Source organism: Prosopis cineraria, unplaced genomic scaffold (assembly GCF_029017545.1).
Source record: "Prosopis cineraria cultivar Desert tree isolate PC_DT_omini unplaced genomic scaffold, ASM2901754v1 PC2, whole genome shotgun sequence".
NCBI lineage: Eukaryota > Viridiplantae > Streptophyta > Magnoliopsida > Fabales > Fabaceae > Prosopis > Prosopis cineraria.
Genome location: NW_026555333.1, coordinates 2,453,413 through 2,472,358, shown reverse-complemented (window position 1 = coordinate 2,472,358; position 18,946 = coordinate 2,453,413). Strand labels below are relative to the sequence as shown.

The 18,946-nt window shown below is 35.7% G+C and overlaps 2 protein-coding genes and 1 pseudogene across 2 annotated transcripts; all 3 read left to right on the top strand.

Moving 5' to 3' along the window:
* Positions 1–827: 827 nt before the first annotated feature.
* On the top strand, positions 828–5,016 carry LOC129303289 (scarecrow-like protein 1; annotated as a pseudogene).
* Positions 5,017–7,249: 2,233 nt separating this feature from the next.
* LOC129302117 (uncharacterized) lies at positions 7,250–10,740 on the top strand. Its single transcript, XM_054940793.1, has 5 exons — positions 7,250–7,433; positions 8,078–8,207; positions 8,284–8,484; positions 8,908–9,075; positions 9,971–10,740. The coding sequence occupies exons 1-5, from the start codon at positions 7,300–7,302 to the stop codon at positions 10,412–10,414; spliced, it is 1,077 nt and encodes a 358-aa protein (XP_054796768.1). The 5' UTR covers positions 7,250–7,299; the 3' UTR covers positions 10,415–10,740.
* A 5,727-nt stretch (positions 10,741–16,467) lies between these two features.
* On the top strand, positions 16,468–17,456 carry LOC129301938 (uncharacterized). Its single transcript, XM_054940568.1, has 3 exons — positions 16,468–16,951; positions 17,037–17,099; positions 17,309–17,456. The coding sequence occupies exons 1-3, from the start codon at positions 16,769–16,771 to the stop codon at positions 17,378–17,380; spliced, it is 318 nt and encodes a 105-aa protein (XP_054796543.1). The 5' UTR covers positions 16,468–16,768; the 3' UTR covers positions 17,381–17,456.
* The last annotated feature ends 1,490 nt before the right edge of the window (positions 17,457–18,946 follow it).

Below are 18,946 nucleotides of genomic sequence, written 5' to 3'. Positions count from 1 at the left end.
ACTCTGTCTAAAAGTACTTCCTCTTCCTCCGCATTTTTATAATTTATTTTAACCTTTTTGATTTTTTGCAACCCCACCCACTATCTTACGCCCACAGCCTTCCGTTCATTCCCCTGCGTGATGTTGATCATACGTCGCATATGCTGTACAGTTCGACGTTCCATACAGCCATTTCTCCTGTGATTACCTGTTTCGTTCAGTATTTTAACACATTCCATGGTCATGTTGACTTTAACGTGGTACAAACTAGGCATGCTTTTTTCTCCTAGCCGAGAAAAATATGTCATAACTTGCCATTGTAATTGAAATTGAAATACCACGACATAGTTTTAAAGACAAATTATTATTTATTTATTTAGTTAAAACTGCATAAAGTTAAGATTTAATGCATGAAATAAATAAATAAAAATAATAATAATTTTCCGCGGTTGTATTTGTAGAATATTTTAAAAAATAATTTTAGTCCAAAACATTAATATTTATAATAGTTAAACTACTTTTTAAATTTATTTTTAATTATATATAAAATATTTAATATAATTATATTATTTTTTTTAACATATCTAAATGATGAAAAATATTTTAACTAAAGGGAGGTATATATATTTATATAATAAATACTCGGATGGAATGCGTGAACTTAACGCGGCTGCGATAATGCGATGATGTCTCGTTTAGTCAAACGAGTTGGTATGGACGAACAATTGAACATTAAAAAGAAAGGGGGAAGTAAAGTTAAATGCACGGAGATATGATAAAACTATTGATTGTGGTGCTTGTTGAGAAGTTTTTTAAATCTGGCTAGCAAGTCTTTGGTGAGTTTCCCCCACTTTCTCCCGCTTATCGGATTCCAGAAGTTGGAATTTCTGTCATGATTGCTTTTAACAGATGGTCTTCGGAATATCAATCTGTTCATATTCTATCATTGAATTTTGAATCTTTCTTAAATAATCTTTTGTTATTTTTTTTAAGCTTAGAGATTCTTGCATTTACTAGCTTCTGTATCAATCTCAGAGTTCGTTCTCATTCCTGATCCCCTGAGTTTGTTATTATCCTCTAAATCGTTGCTTCCAAGCCTACCCGGTTTCATAATCGAAACATTTTTAAATATATAAGGAGTCACCGTGAGAGAAGGATTCTTATCTTCTGGGTTGGTGATAACCTCTCTGCCTCTTGGGTCAAAACCTAAGCTTTCATCTTTCCGGTGACAATTCTGAGCTCCATCTTCATTTTCTCGTGTCCCTCACTCGCAGAATATGACGTTTGATATTGTCTATCGTCTTCTTGCTTCTAATCGCATCAGGTACAGTTGTCTTGCAGATATTGTGTTCGAGAAAAATCCATTTTAAACTTTTTATGCCCTAAGTTCTGTTACAGATATTTCGGATATTCCTATTTCTTAGTGATTGATCGTCAGTCATACAAAGATGCCAATCATTCCAGTGATTATAGAGACAAAAGGAAGAGCAGATAAATGAAACTTTGATTTCTCCTTCTGCCTTCTCGGTGTTTGCTAGAATTCGTTGTCTCAAGAAAGTGTTCCTTCCAAAGGGATTTGTTTGACATTTTCTGTTTCTTCAATTGTTGTTTGTGTGTGTGTGTGTGTGTGTGTGTGTCTACTCTTCTTTGGGTTGGAGTTTCAAACAAGAAAGGTTTTTTTTTGGCAGGGAGTAGCTTGTACCAAATTTAATACCACTTCTTCGTAGTGGATTTTATGTCGTTGATGCTCCCGGCTATGGACAAACAAACACAACAGATCTTATCCAAACACTAGAGTATCTTGTTCAGGATCACTTTTTTCTAGAACTAAGTAATCCATACCAGACCTCTGCTTTTGCTAGAGCCCTAATCCTCAACTTCCCAATTTGATTTTCCGAGTGGGAATTTCATGTTAACGTGCCTTTTGTCTTGGGCCGATTCATTTATGAGACGAGCAAATGGTTTGTCAGCGTCATAGATCCTCAATTTTTTAGCTAGACAGCCCATGGGTTCAACCATCTTAAGACAAATAGCTGATGCTCAGATTTCAGTTGAATCTCTTAAGATTCGTAGATTCAACTGGGAATTTGACCTCTGGAGCATTTTGTTGTCTTTCTATTCTACGATGTGTCTGTAAGTAGAGGCTTCTTTTGGATAAGGGTTTATACTGTGAAACACAAATGTCTCTATGTTCTTCTTGGTCTGCCAGTTATAGTGGAGCTCTCGTTTAGAAAAAATAGAATGCTATCAAGTTCTTTTCCTTGAAACTTTAGCAGATGTTTTCAATTCCTGTTTGACTGAAATAATAAGTGGAAGTGGAAGTTTAAAATTCATATTTTGGCTGGCCAAGTGAGATGTCACTGGAGATCTAAGTACATAGTGAGTCTTCTGAGAGTGAAGTTGAGAAGATTCTTATCATTTTGGACAATTGAAAAAGAATTGAGAAAGCCATTGAATAAAAACTTGCTCGTAACTTTTGATGAAAACTTTTTTCAGTTGATGCATGACGACCTGTAAGCCAGCTGATATATGAAGTGGCATTTACCTGTTGCTTAAATTGATAAACTCACTAGTGTGTATCTGGTAGTGTCTTGTGTACATAGTTTATTTCTGAATGAAATGTCTTCTAATTTTTTTTCTTCCCTTCTTTTGTGTCGACCATTTTGAATGCAGGCTTTCTTGAAGGTTGAAAAAGACCCTTGTTGGTGAGTGGTTTGGCTTGCTCACATTTTCCTAAGGTGAGAAAAGGTAGATAAATTTCAATACTTTTAAAGGATTACAGAATGTAATAGCAATTTATTGGCTGATTTATGTAATAGCTTGGATACAGGCTGAAATTCTATATGAGCTGATTGAACAAAAGGTGAACCATGTCGCTAGTTAGATCTGCGGAGCTGCCTGCTACACCTTATAGAAATGCCAAACTCTACTCAATCAAGGGAACTGATGTCAGGCCTGGCTTTCCCTCCCAAAGTTTTTGGTCCTGATAAGCACAGAACCATGTATATAACAGATTCTTACTCCAGTGAGAGCTATGAGAAGTACTTTCATGATTCACCAACCGAAGAACTGATAGAAACTTCCACTTTCCAGCATCTCAGGAAACTCCCTGCCTGATGGCTCTTCCTATCCGGTTAGAGCTAGTTCTGGAACTTCTGTGGTTACTAACAACCCATTTGATATTTCTTTCGGGTCCATGAGACATGGCGATGCCTGTCAGTCCAACTTTGGATCAGATTTCTTGGAAAATGGAAGCCCAGATCCACTTGATTTGATAATCAAATGAAATTAAAACTCCAAGAATTAGAGAGGACACTGCTTGATGATGCTAGTTCTGGAACTTCTGTGGTTACTAACAACCCATTTGATATTTCTTTCGGGTCCATGAGACATGGCGATGCCTGTCAGTCCAACTTTGGATCAGATTTCTTGGAAAATGGAAGCCCAGATCCACTTGATTTTGATAATCAAATGAAATTAAAACTCCAAGAATTAGAGAGGACACTGCTTGATGATAACAATGATGATGATGATGAGTACATACTTGGGACTTTTCAAAGCATGGATATTGATGCTGAGTGGGTCGAACCCGTTCAGAATATGCTGCATCATGGCTCACCGAAAGAGTCCTCATCCTCAGATTCTAACCATAGTAGCATTGGCAGTATCCCTCCTCGGACCCCAAAGCAATTGCTGTTAGAGTGTGCTGGTGCAATTTCAGAAGGAAATGTAGAGGAAGCATCGTCCATGATAAATGAACTCCGGCAGATGGTATCAATTCAGGGAGATCCTCCCCAGAGGACTGCAGCCTATATGGTAGAAGGACTTGCAGCTCGAATTGCTGAATCTGGCAGCAGTATTTATAAAGCACTGAAGTGCAAGGAACCTCCTTCATCAGATCGACTGGCTGCTATGCAAATATTGTTTGAGGTGTGCCCATGTTTTAAATTTGGATTTATTGCTGCAAATGGTGCAATTATGGAGGCAGTTCAAGATGAAAAGAAGGTTCATATAATAGATTTTGACGTCAATCAAGGAAATCAATACATAACCCTGATACAAGCGCTGGCTACAAGACCAGGTAAGCCACCAATACATAACCCTGATACAAGCGCTGGCTACAAGACCAGGTAAGCCACCACATGTGAGATTGACTGGGGTTGATGATCCCGAGTCTGTCCAACGATCTGTTGGAGGCCTAAAAATCATAGGACAAAGACTTGAAAAACTTGCAGAAATCCTTGGATTGCCATTTGAATTTCGAGCAGTGGCATCAAGGTCTTCCCTTGTCACTCCATCGATGCTTGATTGTCGTCCTGGGGAAGCACTTGTGGTGAATTTTGCATTCCAGCTTCATCACATGCTAGATGAGAGCGTTTCAACAACTTCTTCGCATGGTTAAGAGCCTGGATCCAAAACTTGTCACCGTTGTTGAACAAGATATGACCACCAATACCCTTTCATTTTTCCCAAGATTTGTTGAAGCCTACAATTACTACTCAGCTGTGTTTGAGTCGCTGGACGCAACTCTTCCTAGAGATAGTCAGGACAGGATGAATGTTGAAAGGCAGTGTCTAGCAAGAGACATTGTCAATATTGTTGCATGCGAAGGTGAGGATAGGATTGAACGTTATGAAGTTGCTGGAAAATGGAGGGCAAGGATGAAAATGGCCGGCTTCACTACATCTCCAATGAGTGCCAATGTGACTGACGCAATTAAGAAACTCATTAAGCAGTATTGTGACAGGTACAAGATGAAGGATGTGATGGGTGCACTTCATTTTGGGTGGGAAGACAAGAACTTGATTGTTGCTTCAGCATGGAGGTGACGGAGCTGATTGTTCCGTTGCTCGGAGAGACTCTGGTGACGAGAATGTAGCGTTTGCTTTTTTATTCTGGATGTTAATGGTTTGTCTATATGTAAATTTGAGTCACTGATGTTGAATCTTAGAGCTAATATGGAAATTTATGTTATATATGAACGCGGGACTTCTTCATGAGGAGTGATCTGACAACATAAAACTGTTATCCCTGGTTTCTGTGTTAGCGTAATTTCCGTTTCCGACTACTGCTTTCACTTTAGCCGACAATCAAATTTACAGGGACAATATACGCTGAAATTGATCGTCTTCTGTTGCTGTTTCACTAATGCTACAGAACCAAAGTCCAAAACTATTAGTTAAAAAAAATTGCTCTTTAAATGTCAGACGAGTGACTATCATACAGGTTGTTTGTTTAGCCGAAAGAAAAGACGAAGCACAACAACCCATCGTGAAATTTCTGCTGTCACGATAATTGCTTTTGTAAAAGCGCCACATTGAGGGTCGCTGTTAAGGAAAGTTACGATCCCTTTCATGTTATATATATGGAGTTCCCTTTCATCTTAGATGTAGAAATTAGATATAGCTAACATAATTAGTCCCAACAAAGACGATTGCGGTTCTGTTTGATTGCTAGAATAGAATAAAATGGATTGAAAAAATAAAAATAAAAATAAAAAAAAAAATATGAAGAGAAATATGTTAATCATATTTATAAGAGAAAAGAGTAATTTGTTTTATGAAATTGAGAGTAATAATTGATTAAGTTTTTGAAAGGTATGATGATTTTTATACTTGTAACATATAAGATTAAATTTCATCATGCTTACCATGAGAAAATTGTGATTTAATTCACTTTTTATTAGTTTTTTTAATTCATTTCGTTCAATATCTTTCTGCTAATCAAATGGGAATGAAAAGCCAATTAAAAAACAGCTGAGTGCAAGATCACTTGGAAGATCGATTATTTGGTGTACCCGCTGAATCAAGATTTTAATAATTACACGACGGTCATGGTGAGACAATGAAGATGCATTTGTCATCAAAACAATAATAAAATTTTAAATTTTCAATGGCAAAGAGCACAAGACTGATAACGCATTTACAACTACTGGCCAAGTTAATCATTGAAAATTCGGTGCCAAAGTCGTTGCTCTGGGCTCGGGCATTTCTACTCCCTAATTGCTGCATCTCCCAGGAGAGGTTTCTTGGCAAGGGCCCGTAGAGCAGTTGCAGCAGTAAAATGAAACTTTCTGGGTTACGTGCATAAGACGTGCAATTCTGAAACACAAACCCTAATCACGAGTTAATTCATCCAAATCTCGTGTCACAACATAGCTGCCTATGTAGCTGAAAGAACCGAGAGATTTTCAGTTGAATCAGCCCCCTGAAAACAAGATGCACAGTCCATTGGGACTGGTGTCATTTAGTCGGAATCAGTTTCGTGCTCATCTTAAGATGAGCACCACAGTGCTCAGCACTAAAACACTGCCGTTTGGCAGTGTTTTTTTAATTATAAATTTATTATAATAATAAATAAATATTATAAAATTATTATTTTAATATTTAATAAACAAATAAATATTAAGATGTTAAAATTGAATATGAACAGATTAATTCATTAAAATATGATTTGAACAGTTCATATATAAATTTTGATCTGAACAGTTTAGAATTGTATTGAAAATATTAAAATTATAAATAAAAAATATTTTTTTATTTTATTAATTTTACACAGTTGTTTATCTATGAGAAATAATATCATTCAAAGCATAGTCAGATATTAAATATAGGTACTTCTCTTAATAAAAATTTAAACATTGATTTATTACAGTGTAAGAAATTAGCTCATTTTGCTAGATTCAACTCTTATTTTAAATTATTCAGATCATTTTTTATTTTTTTAGTACAGTTCTCAATGCTCAGACCAAAATTTTTATTCAAACTATTTAGATTCAATTTTCTTAATATTTATTAATTTATTAAATATTAAAATAATAATTTCATAATAATTATTTATTATTATAATAAATTTGTGGTTTTAAAAAAGGAAAAGAAAAAAAAAAAAAAACACTGCCAAACGGCAGTGTTTTGGTGCTGAGCACCACGGTGCTCCCGAAACCGAGTCCCATTTAGTCAGGTTCTTGTATCTGGATTGTTGTTGTAGGTTTTTTTTGATACAATATTATTATTTCTTAAGAATGAAAGAGGAAAAAAGAGTAGCATGGATAAGTGGATCGGAGCTGACTTAGCTGAAAGCTTAAAGCCCAAAAGACAAAACGGACCTAACAGATGAGTGTTATTACTTTGTATCGTTTCTGGGGAGGGGGTGAGAATGGGCTTGAGCCCAAGCAAGGGCACGTGCTGCTAGGAATCAACTGGCAAGGAAGGTCGGGAGAGTACAAAAAGGGATTCCTGAATTAAAATTAAAATCGAAATTAGAAGTAATTGACTAATTGTGAAATCGGGAAGAAGGCTGTGGAAGGAGAGGGAAAGAGAGATGTCGCGGACGCTGGTGCAGCCAATAGGCCAGAAGAGGCTGACGAACGTGGCGGTGGTTCGTCTGAAGAAGCATGGAACGCGCTTTGAGATTGCCTGCTATCCAAACACGGTTCTTTCCTGGCGTTCTGGCGTGTAAGCTGCCCTCACTCTCCGCTCTCTGAACCCTTTCCTTGAATTGGAATTAGCTAGATTCTGTGGTTCTGACCTATGCTCCGTCTTGTCCTCAAAAAAGTAAACAAGCAAAATAATCTTTAGAAATTGCAAATGGTTTTTGACTTAATATCTTTCGGGAACAATCATTAGGGCGTTTCTTTGTTTACATCACACTTTGAGCCCCTATGCTCTCCACTGTCTTTCTGCCATACGATGACCTTAATAATCTCTATGGTCGAATTAATTTTGTCAGTATTTGAAATCTGTTTTGATCGAATCTGAGGGTATTTACTTCTCATTGTGGCGGGTTCAAGGAATGCATTATATAGTTGCATTAATTGTCTTTCGATGATATTTTCTGTTTCTAGCTAATCATTCTCTTCCTTTTGAGACCTGCCTCATCAGGAATATTTTAGTCCATCCATGTTGCTTCTTTAAGAGTTCAATTTCCCTGCATTACCAAGCATGCTTGTGTCTATTATTAAACATATAAACGGTGTTGTTGTTAATTTGGAGACAGCGTTTCACTGTCGAAATTCAAAAAAGTTGTGATGTATTTTCATAATTTTAGTTAATTTGATTTGTGTTTTGGACATCATTCAACTGAAATGACTTTGGAACAGGGAGAAAGATCTGGATGAAGTATTGCAGTCGCATACTGTTTATTCAAATGTTTCAAAAGGAATTCTAGCGAAGTCAAAGGAATTGATTGCTGCCTTTGGGACTGATGATCAATCAAAGATATGTTTGGAGGTTTGCAAAATTCTACTTGAAAATACATTTAGTTTACCTATGGTTATTACATAATTTTTTCCTCTTCATTTGACAGATTTTAAAGAAAGGAGAGCTTCAGGTTGCTGGGAAAGAGAGGGAATCTATTCTTTCAAATCAGTTCAGAGATATTGCAACCATTGTTATGCAAAAGACATACAATCCTGAAACTCAACGCCCTTACACAATCAATATGATTGAAAGACTGATGCGTGAAATGCATTTTGCTATTGACCCAAATAGCAGTTCAAAGAAGCAGGTCAATTTGCTTTTTATTTTTTCTTAATTTTTTTAAAGGCATATGTGGACATCAATTGTCAAGATGTTCTATAGTAATGTGAATTGTGAAAGCATTCTAAGTTGATCTTGTCACAAATAATGATTATTCTATGAAAGAACAGTTTACTTTAGGTGGCCAGACATCAATTGTCAAGTCATTCTATAATAATGTGGATTGTGAGAGCGTTCTAAGTTGATCCCGCCACAAATAATGAGTATTCTATGAAAGAACAGTTTACGTGGCCAGAGTTTTTAAATCATAAACACCATTTTGATATCATTCTTTCCCATCCTATTATAAGATCTAATCTGTTTATTAAATTTGAGTTCTATTCATTTACATTTAAGTCCTTGTTTTTTTTCTGTTTTGACTAAAGTGTTACTCTTAAAAATTATTATAAAGGCCCTGGAGGTTATTCAAGAGCTTCAAAAGCACTTTCCAATTAAACGCTGTCCATTGAGAGTACGAGTTGCTGCTCCAGAGGACGAAGTGCATTCACTGCTAGATCAGCTGAATGCTTGGAAGGCCAGCATCATTTCCAAAGAAGCATCTACTAGTCAGTTGTCTGTTGTAAGTTCAAATTCCTCTTGTTTTTGCGTGGAAGTTCTGTACATGATTTGAATCCACTTTTCATTTCAACTGTAATGCTTTTTTGGCTAGCTAACTCTTAGCTTTGTGCTTGTTAAATTTCAAGGCGCTATCATGTTTAATGGTTCAAACTTTAAATTTGTGAATAGAAGTGTTATTGGAGCCATGCACAAACCTTATTTCACCTGAAAATTTAGAAAGGTAAAACACAATCATTGATCTTTATAGTTTTATTGGATTTTACTTTTAGTCTTTGTAGTTTTTTCGATATTTTTAGTCTTTATAGGGATTAAAAACATTGAAAATACTGAAAATATAGGGACCCGAGTAATAGCCATCACCCAAACTTGCTAAAACCGTACGAACTGAAAGCACTAAAAAAAAAAAAAAATACAGGGCTAAAGGCAAAAACTGATAAAACTTCAGGGACTGATGGTTGTGTTTTCCCATTTAGAAACAACACAAATAAGTAGTCTATAAGATTTAGCTTATTTTGTTGAAATCTGGCATGTGATGTGACTGCTGTTGCATACAGCCTTCTTTAATGTGTAAACCAAGGGAGAATATGAAGATACAGATTTAATGATATAGTTGTACTAGATGTTAATTTTATGACCTATCATCAATCTATGACGACTTAGGAATTTCTACATTTGATCTGCATCTATATGACTCGCCCACCCTAATTGATCGATTGTTGAAAAATGTTTGTATCTTTTTCGGCTGCTAAGCATTTTGACATTGATTGTAGAAATGTAATATCTTTGCTAAGCGTGTGCTTGGGTGCATGTACATGCATATAACTATGCATGCATGAATATCTCTGCATCGTTACTGATTGGATACGAATTTCTCTGTATCTTTGACTGGGTTGCAGGTGTTTGAATTGGAACCTAATCTATATAAAGAGTGCCACGACTTTGTTACGAACAACATGCATGGAAGATTTGAAGTTCTTGCACACTCTCTTTATGTAGATGGTGATACCCATGTGGAACAATACAATGATCACGAGGACTTGCCTGCTCCGTTGCCCAAAGAAACTCATGATTCTGTGCTTGAACTGAATGAAAAACTTCAGAAGCAGACAATTTCTACTAAGAGCGGACCTAGTGAGGGACAACAAAAGCAAAACAAGTGCAACACATGTAATGCTTCTTTTGAAAATCCTATGCTGTATAGGGAACACCACAAGAGCGAGTGGCACAAGCACAATATGAAGCGCAAGACCAGGCAACTTCCTCCCCTTAGTGAGGAAGACTGCATGGCAGACATGGATCTGGGTGACTCGAAATCTGATTTGAAGGATTATTCTTTTTGAGTGTTCTCTATTGGTATGACCGTTCCAGGTATTCAAAATACATAGTTTTTCTTCTTCTTAACCCAAATAAATGGTGAGTTGCTTACACTAAGGCGAACTTTGACGGGAAGTTGTGAACACCCCTTACAAGGGTCATTGTAACATAGAACTCTTAACAACCCTTTTGGCCCATGGTTTTAATGAACTGAGAACTGGTGTGGCGAGAATGAAAGGACGGGAAATGAGGAAAAGATAAAAGATGTGTCATTCTGTTTCACCCTTATGCCGTCCCACCCGCCTTCTCTCTCTCAAAAGAAAATGACACATGCATTAAATTATGATGAGAACCATGGCTGTCTTTCATTGTTTCAGAACAATTAGATTCCATACATAACACGTATCAGTACGTTGCATGAATGGTGGAGGCACAACCCCTCCCCCCTCCAAAAAAAAAAAAAAAAAGGTGCGCGTGCTTCTTTCACTGCATTTCTTGGTTCTATAGTCTTGAACTTGATTCCAAACTTTTTATCTCAAATCAATGTTTTTAAAATCAGATTGGACGTTGAACAAAAAGAGTCGGTGGTTTATGGTTTACATGGTTCATTTGATGATATAATAATTAAATTTAAAAAATTGTTTATGTATATATTAATATAAATATAAGAAAAATTGAAATTGCTACATAATTTGAAAGTATGAAATTTTGGCTGTCTGGTTCAACAGCTTTAGTTTATGGTTTGTGGTTCAACCGCTTGTCGAGAGCGGTTCAATGGTTAAATCGGTTAGATGATTCAAACTGAATGGTTAGTGTGACTGGCCAATGTTCCAATGAATCTGATCATTCGGTTTGATTCAGTCTGTTTTTGAAATTATCTCAAGTATAGAATCGAACGCATATACAGGCCTTGGCTCATAAGGAAAATGGCCGCAGCACTCTTAGTAGCATATAATTATATTTCGTTTGACATGCTGCTGCTGCTTGTTGCCAGAAGCTCACCAACAGGGTGTGTGTTGAGGGCAAGGTGTAAGAAAGCGTCCAAGGTCTTGTGCCCCCAGAAAAAAAAAACGTATATTTGAATTGACAAGGACGTCATTGGTTAAAGAAGGGGGCTTAAGCCCTACAACCATCCGATTGATTTTCACCACTGCCATCGCTAGGGGCCGAAGGCAGTGCTCCCATTGCTAGCGCAGCACAAGCACCTGAACAGCAAAGGCCTCAATGTCATGGAGACTGTTTCCAATGGAAGAATCACATAGATGTTTCAAGATGATCAATTAATTTAAGTTAGATTTTAAATATTAAATTTTAAAAATTTGCAACTCAATCTTTTAATTTTATAATTTTGTTATGATAAATTTATAATTTGTATTTTAAATTTTAACAATTTTTTTAATTCTCTAATTATATTAAAATTTAAAAAAATAAGTTACAAATTCATCACAATATGGTTGCAAAATTGAGAGATTGAGTTGTAAATTTTTAAAATTTAACATTTGAGGCCTAATTTAAATTAATTAATTTTTTTGAAATCTCTTTGTCATTCTTCCTATTATTAAAAGCACTGTTCAAATCCCAAACCATTTAGTTAGATAACGCAATTTGCATCCAAAAAGATAGCCCAATAATATGAAAAAAATAATTAACTGAAGAGTCAATCCACTCCTTCCAACAAAACAATAGATGTGAGGAGAATCAAGAGATAAACAAATTGTAAGGAAAGGAAACTGAGTGGACTAAAACGAGATAATACAAGAGTGAAAGATATTGAAATCCAGCACCATACTCCTCCAGTTTAAAATATAAGCATTTTTTTTTAGTTTAAAATGTAAGCTAAAAAAATACGGGAGGTTGCAAAAGTAGTTTTGGGAGAATCAAAAGGTTCTGATTTGAGAGATAAAGAGTCTTGGTGGTGGAATAATAGTGTACAGGACAAAATCAAGTATAAAAAGAACTGTTTTAAAGCCATACATTTGTGTAACAATGAGAAAAATTGGGAGAAGTACCGTATGGCTAAGAAGAAAACTAAGAGAGCTGTGGGTGAAGCTTGTTCTAAAGCTTTTGAAGAATTTTATAAGAGCCTTGAAACGAAGGAAGGAGAACGAAACATTTATAAGATTGCCAAGAGTAGAGAAAGAAAATCAAGAGATCTAGAACAGGTAAGGTGTATTAAGGATGAAGAGGGAAGAATTTTAGTTACAAATGATGAAATTAAAAATAGATGGGAGACTTACTTTTCCAAACTTTTCAATGATGGAGAGGGTTCATCTAGTAACTTGGAGGATTTAGTAATTGGTGAAGGAGAACAAAATTTATCATTCTATCGAATAATACGTGATAAGGAGATAAAGGAAGCTCTTAAGAAAATGACAAATGGTAGAGCCAACGGACCAGATTGTATATCTATTGAAGCGTGGAAATGTTTAGGTGAAGAAGGGGTGAGATGGTTAACTAAGTTATTTAATGTGATCTTATGGTCTAAGAAAATGCCTAATGAGTGGAGAAGTACATTAATTCCTATTTATAAAAATAAAGGAGATATTCAAAATTGTACTAACTATAGAGGGATTAAACTCATGAGCCACACAATGAAATTGTGAGAGAAAGTAATTGAGCACAGGTTGAGATTGGAGACAAGTATTTCTGAGAATCAGTTTGGTTTTATGTCAGGTAGATCAACTACAGAGGTAATTTATCTACTGAGGGGATTAATGGAAAAGTATCGTTGTAAAAATAAAGATTTACACATAGTTTTTATTGATTTGAAAAAAGCTTATGACCGTATACCAAGAGAAGTGCTTTGGAAAGTGTTGGAAAAAAGAGAGTACGGATTGCTTATATTAAAGCCATACAAGATATGTATGAGGGGGCAAAAACTAGTATAAGAACACCTAGTGATCGAACAAAGAATTTTCCTATAAAGATTGGATACATCAGGGATCATCTCTGAGTCCTTATCTGTTCAACTTGATCTTAAATGTTTTGACGGAACATATTCAAGGGGAAATTTCTAAATGTATGCTCTTCGCAGATGATATAATTCTTATAGCAGAGACAAGAGAAGAGGTTAATTGCAAACTTGAGTTATGGAGGAGGACATTGGAGTCGAAAGGTTTCCATCTGAGTAGGAGTAAGACAGAATATTTATATTATAAATTTGGTAAGAGACTATTCGACAATAATTTGGAAGTGAAATTGGGAGATCAAATTATACCTCAAGTGAAAAAGTTTAAATATTTGGGAGCCATTATTCAAAATGATGGCGAAATCAGTGGAGATATTTCACATAAGATTCAAGTTGGGTGGTTTAATTGGAAAAAAGCTAAAGGAGTTATTTGCGACCGTAAGGTGTCTAATAAACTTAAAGAAAAGTTTTATCACACTGCTATCAGACCGGTAATGTTATATAGTAGTGAATGCTGGGCTCTAACGAGACAGCAAGAGCATAAAGTTGGAGTAGCAGAGATGAGAATGTTACGATGGATGTGCGGACATACACAAAAGATAAAATTCAAAATGAGCATGTACGTGAAAAAGTGAGGGTAGCACCTATTGAGAAAAAAATGGTAGAAAATCGGTTGAGATGGTTTGGGCATGTACAAAGAAGACTAAGGGAGGCACCAGTGAGAAGAGTGGAACATATAACTTTGAGTCCGATTAAGAGGGGTAGAGGAAGGCCTAAGAGAACACTTTTGGAAGTTGTTGAACGCGATCTCTTAATTAATAATATTCCTAAAAGCTTGATAAATGATAGAGCACAATGACGTCTTGCAATCCATGTAGCCAACCCCACTTAGTGGGATAAAGGCTTGTTGTGTTTGTTGTTGTATCCTTTATATTTATTAACCTAGATATTTGTGTAAAATTGTCTCTCACTTATCATAAAGTGCATTGATAATTAGATTTAAGGGTAAAAAATAAAAAAAAATATTTTTATGAGAATGAGAATTTTATTGGTATGCTATTTTTTCCTAAAAATTTAATGTAGAAAAATATTTTATTTTTGATTTTTTTTAACTCAACACAACTAATTAATGGTGCCATGATGAGATCTTGTAGCACTTACCAATAAGGCCCTATTGATTAGTGTTATAGAAAAGAAAACAATTATAGACACTAATCTAATTGGATCCACTCTTCATAGATAAACATGGAATTTACGATCCTAGGTAAGATCGGTTCAGGATTTGAGGATCATTATCATTGTTCACTCCTCACCTCAACATCATCTTCTTCCTTTAGTCTAAGTGTCTATTATTTTTTATCTCCTGTTCTTTCTTATAATCATCTTTCTCCTTCCCACAACCACTTTATTCTCTCTGTTTCTGCTTCCTTTAAGCCTAAGACATATAATTAGGTAGTGAAATATCCTGAATAGAGGGAAGTTATGCAAGCTAAAATTTCTACTCTTGAGCAAACTAATACATGGATCCTGGTTGAACTTTCTGTAGGCAAATGTCCTATTGGTTGTAAATGTGTATTTAAAAAGAAGTTTAAGGTTAATGGTTCTTTTGACAGTTATAAAAGCTCATTTGGTCACTAAAGGTTATACATAAATTGAGGGAACTGATTGCTTTAATACTTTTTGCCTTGTAGCTAAAATAACCACAATTTGCTTAGTTTTGGCTTTGGCAACTGCCAACTCTTAGCTTTTAAAGCAGTTAGATATCAATAACGCTTTCCTTCATTGTGATTTGGATGAAAAGGTCTATATGATTCTTCCTCCTGGTTTTAATTCTCGATCACCCAACATTGTTTGTAAACTTCAGCAGTCTTTTTATAGTTTGAAGCAAGCTAGCTGCTAATAATTTGCTAAGCTTACAATTGCTCTTACTCATATGATTATCTCCAGTCTGAAGCAGATTATTCTTTATTTATCAATAAGATTGATTCTTCTCATTTATAGTGTTATTGGTGTATATTGACAACATTATCTTGGCTAGTAATGATTTTGTTGAAATTGTCAATATTAGAGGTCTTCTTGATTAGTCTTTTAGAATTAAGGATTTGGGTTTGCTTATCATCTAGTATATTTTTTTGCCTAGAAAATTTGCTTTAAACATTCTTTTTGACTATGGTTATCTTGCTTGTAAATTAGCTTATACTCCTATGGACAGGTTTGTCAAGCTCTCTAAAGATAATGATACTCCTATTAATGATCCATTTGCTCATCAGTGTCTTATTAGTCGTCTCCTCTAGTTGACAACTACTTGCCTCGGCATTGCTTTTGTTGTCCAATAGTTGTCTTCGTTTATGTCTGATTCACGTAGTATTCATCTGCAAGCTACTTATCATGTTCTTTGTTATTTTAAGTCTTCATTAGGTAAGAGCTTATTTTTTCATGTTGATCTTAAATTGAAGGCTTTCTCTGACTATAATTGGGTGGTTGTGTTGATTCTTGCCACTACATTATTGGCTTTTGTGTTTTTCTTGACAAAGCTTTGGTTTCTTAACGCTCGAAGAAACAATCCACCATTTTTCATTTCTCTTTTGAGGCTGAATATCAAGCTTTGGTTATGTGACTTGTGAGTTATGATAGTTTCTATTTTTGTTACATGACCTTTATATCTTTTATCTTTCTCCTGTACTAATCTTCTATGATAATCAATCTACTCTTCATAGTGCTTCCAATCTTACTTTTCATGAGAGCACTAAGCATATCTAGTTGACGAGTTGGATCATCATCTTGTTCACGGTAAGTTTCCAGTTGACATCATCCATTTGCTTCCCATCCACTCAAATGATCAAGTTGTTGACATCCACAGCCAGCCTCTTGGGACTTGTCCTTCAATGATCTCTTGTCTAAGCAGCACATGTGTGAAATACATTCTTTAGCTTGTGAGGTGTTACAACTATTTTACTCTCTGTTATTATTTTATTCTTTAATAGATTTTGATAAATCTTTTTCCCTTATTTATTAAAGTTAATAAAAACAAGTCACTATTTTTACAAATTATATTAAAATTGCTTATATTTTGGATGGGAGTGTTTTAATTGAAAGTCTTAATATATTAAACTTGATTTTAATTGATGTGAAATTTTTTACGTTAAATCGAGTCTAAGAGCATACAATAACACAAGGATATACGTAAAATATGAAAAATCATACAAATTATAGAATTCACGAATCATGAAACGTGCATCTCATTTTTAGAACTCGTAAAATGGGAGTCACGCAAATCGATAGAAGAAAGGGTGTGAAAATAAGAAGGAAAAGAAGGGGCGCATGCGTTAAGGTTGTAGAAGAAGAGAGGGGAAAGTATTGATCTGTTGGACTGCCATTTGTATGAGAGCTTCTGTTTCTTCTCCGCCATGGCTGCCACGTTCACTGTTGAGTTGAAAGCACAGCTGTTCCCTCCTCATTATGAGAGTCAAAGATGCCTCCGTCCCTCCGTCCCTCCCTCTATTTAATTTCTCTGCCCATCAATTCAGCTCCTTCCACTCTCCCCATCATCTTTCTCATGGACGCCCCTTCCTTCCCCCAGCCCCCTCTCGAAAGGAAGCCTTCCATTGATTCCGAACCCAAGACCTTGCTCCACCATGAAATGAAGCTTGCCAGGGTCTCTCTCTCTCCCCCCCCCCTCCTTCCTTCCTTCTTTTCTTTTCCCTTTGCTTGTCCTTCACTTGTCTCTCTCCTTCTCGCAGGAGGCGGCTCTCAAAATCATGACTACTCACAGCAGAGAGGAGGCCCTCAAAATATTCCTCGCGGTAATTACTCTGTCTTTTATTCTTCATCCCAATGCCTCCCTCTTTCTCCGCTACCAGATCTACTGCTTTGGCCATTTTCCAACATGACACTTTCACGCAGCGTCTCCCATATTGTCCCAAGCATGAACCACAACGAAATCTCATTAATTATTTCTCGGTCAATTTATGAAATGTTCACGCACTTATCAGATAATGCCTGTTGGTTGTAGGGTTTGGTCCCCGTTAAAATCCCGAAGCAAGCGGAGGAGGATGTTGTCGCGTCCGACGGCGATGAATCTTAGAATTGGGTTGGATCAGATTGCTGGGCAGCGTGAACGTGAGGGATTACAAATACAACAAGCTCGTTCAGTGGGCGCGCGTTTGTGTGTGTGTGGGTGTTTTAATCGAACTGGCTTTTTTGCCCCATATTTTATATGAAACAGTCCATCAGTAGGACCTGCAACTGTTGAATGTTGTTGTTGAACCTGTGTTTACTTTTAACATGACCTACATCCTTGCTGCTCATTTACAAATCCCATCCTCGTTTGCTTAATTGAAAATAAAATGTGTTGACGTATCTTCTCTTCCTTGACTTCGACGAGCACTATAAATGTAATTAATTGAAGGTGCTCTGGGCGCAGCGCCTACTTGGAAAACATTTCTCAAATTCTTTTCTGACAATACGTTAATCATAAATTAACATTTCCGAGAAAGACGCTCCTGTAGTCTAACCAGCGTCCAAACTCAAGAATGTTGACTTGTGAGTTGTGATTATTTTATATTCCATCCAGCCTGAACAGAGTGGATAAAGAAGATTTTTTTTAATTTTATTTATAAATCATATTATTACACTTCTAATAAATTTTGGCGAGAGAAAATATATTATTAAAATATGTGTATATTTAATAAAGATAAAATTAAGAATTTATTGAATTTTAGATGGAGTTAATTAGTTTTAAAATTTTTCTTGAGTCTAGTAAAATATGTTGGAAGTGAATTATAAATAAAAATTATTTTAATATTTTTACTTATAAATTATTTTATAAAATTTGTGTGAAAGTAAATAATAGTATATTTTTAATAGTGTCCAATGTGTTGGTATCAATATTGTTGACTAGGATGGCCAAAAAAAATGTTGTCGAGTAACTGCCTTGCTAAACATGTATTTTCAGTTGTCACCACCTTGTACATGATTTACGATGACTCGTTGAATCAAATTGTCGCTGGTGGTATATTTCTATAAGGTAAATTAAATATTCATAAATATATGGAATGCTATCATCAATTTTGAGGTTATTGGATTGTGACAAACAAGGTCTCAGGAGACGGACGTGTAGTTGTTGTTCGCATGAAATGGGAAGATGATGATACAATGAGAAGGAATAAAAATGAATCATATATAGGCGGCGGAGGATGAAGGGTGATGAGTTTAAAAGGATAGAATGGGCGGGGGTGAGGGTGAGTCAGAGGATCAATATTAAAAACGTAGGAGTGACCGATGAATTAGTTTCCACTAAAAATATGGCCAGGCATGGAAATCAATCCAATACAAAACAGCAAACTCCATAAAATCTGCTTTTAAAACTAGTCATGTATATGCATGCTATGAAGAAATTAAAAGGAAATTAAATCTAACACAGTGCTAATGCTTAATTAGCCTTCTGATACTATACGAGACGGCACTAATTTTGTGAGTTTTTTAAAAGGCAAGATTAATGAATAAGCGGACAGATAAGAATTGATGAAGCATATAATAGATATAGAGATGATGTGCCTGGTGGTGGAAAGCGCGAGGGGAGCACTGGGAGTTTGGGTTCAGAATGATGAAGAAACGTACATATATAGGAGGAGAGTACAAAGGGACAGGA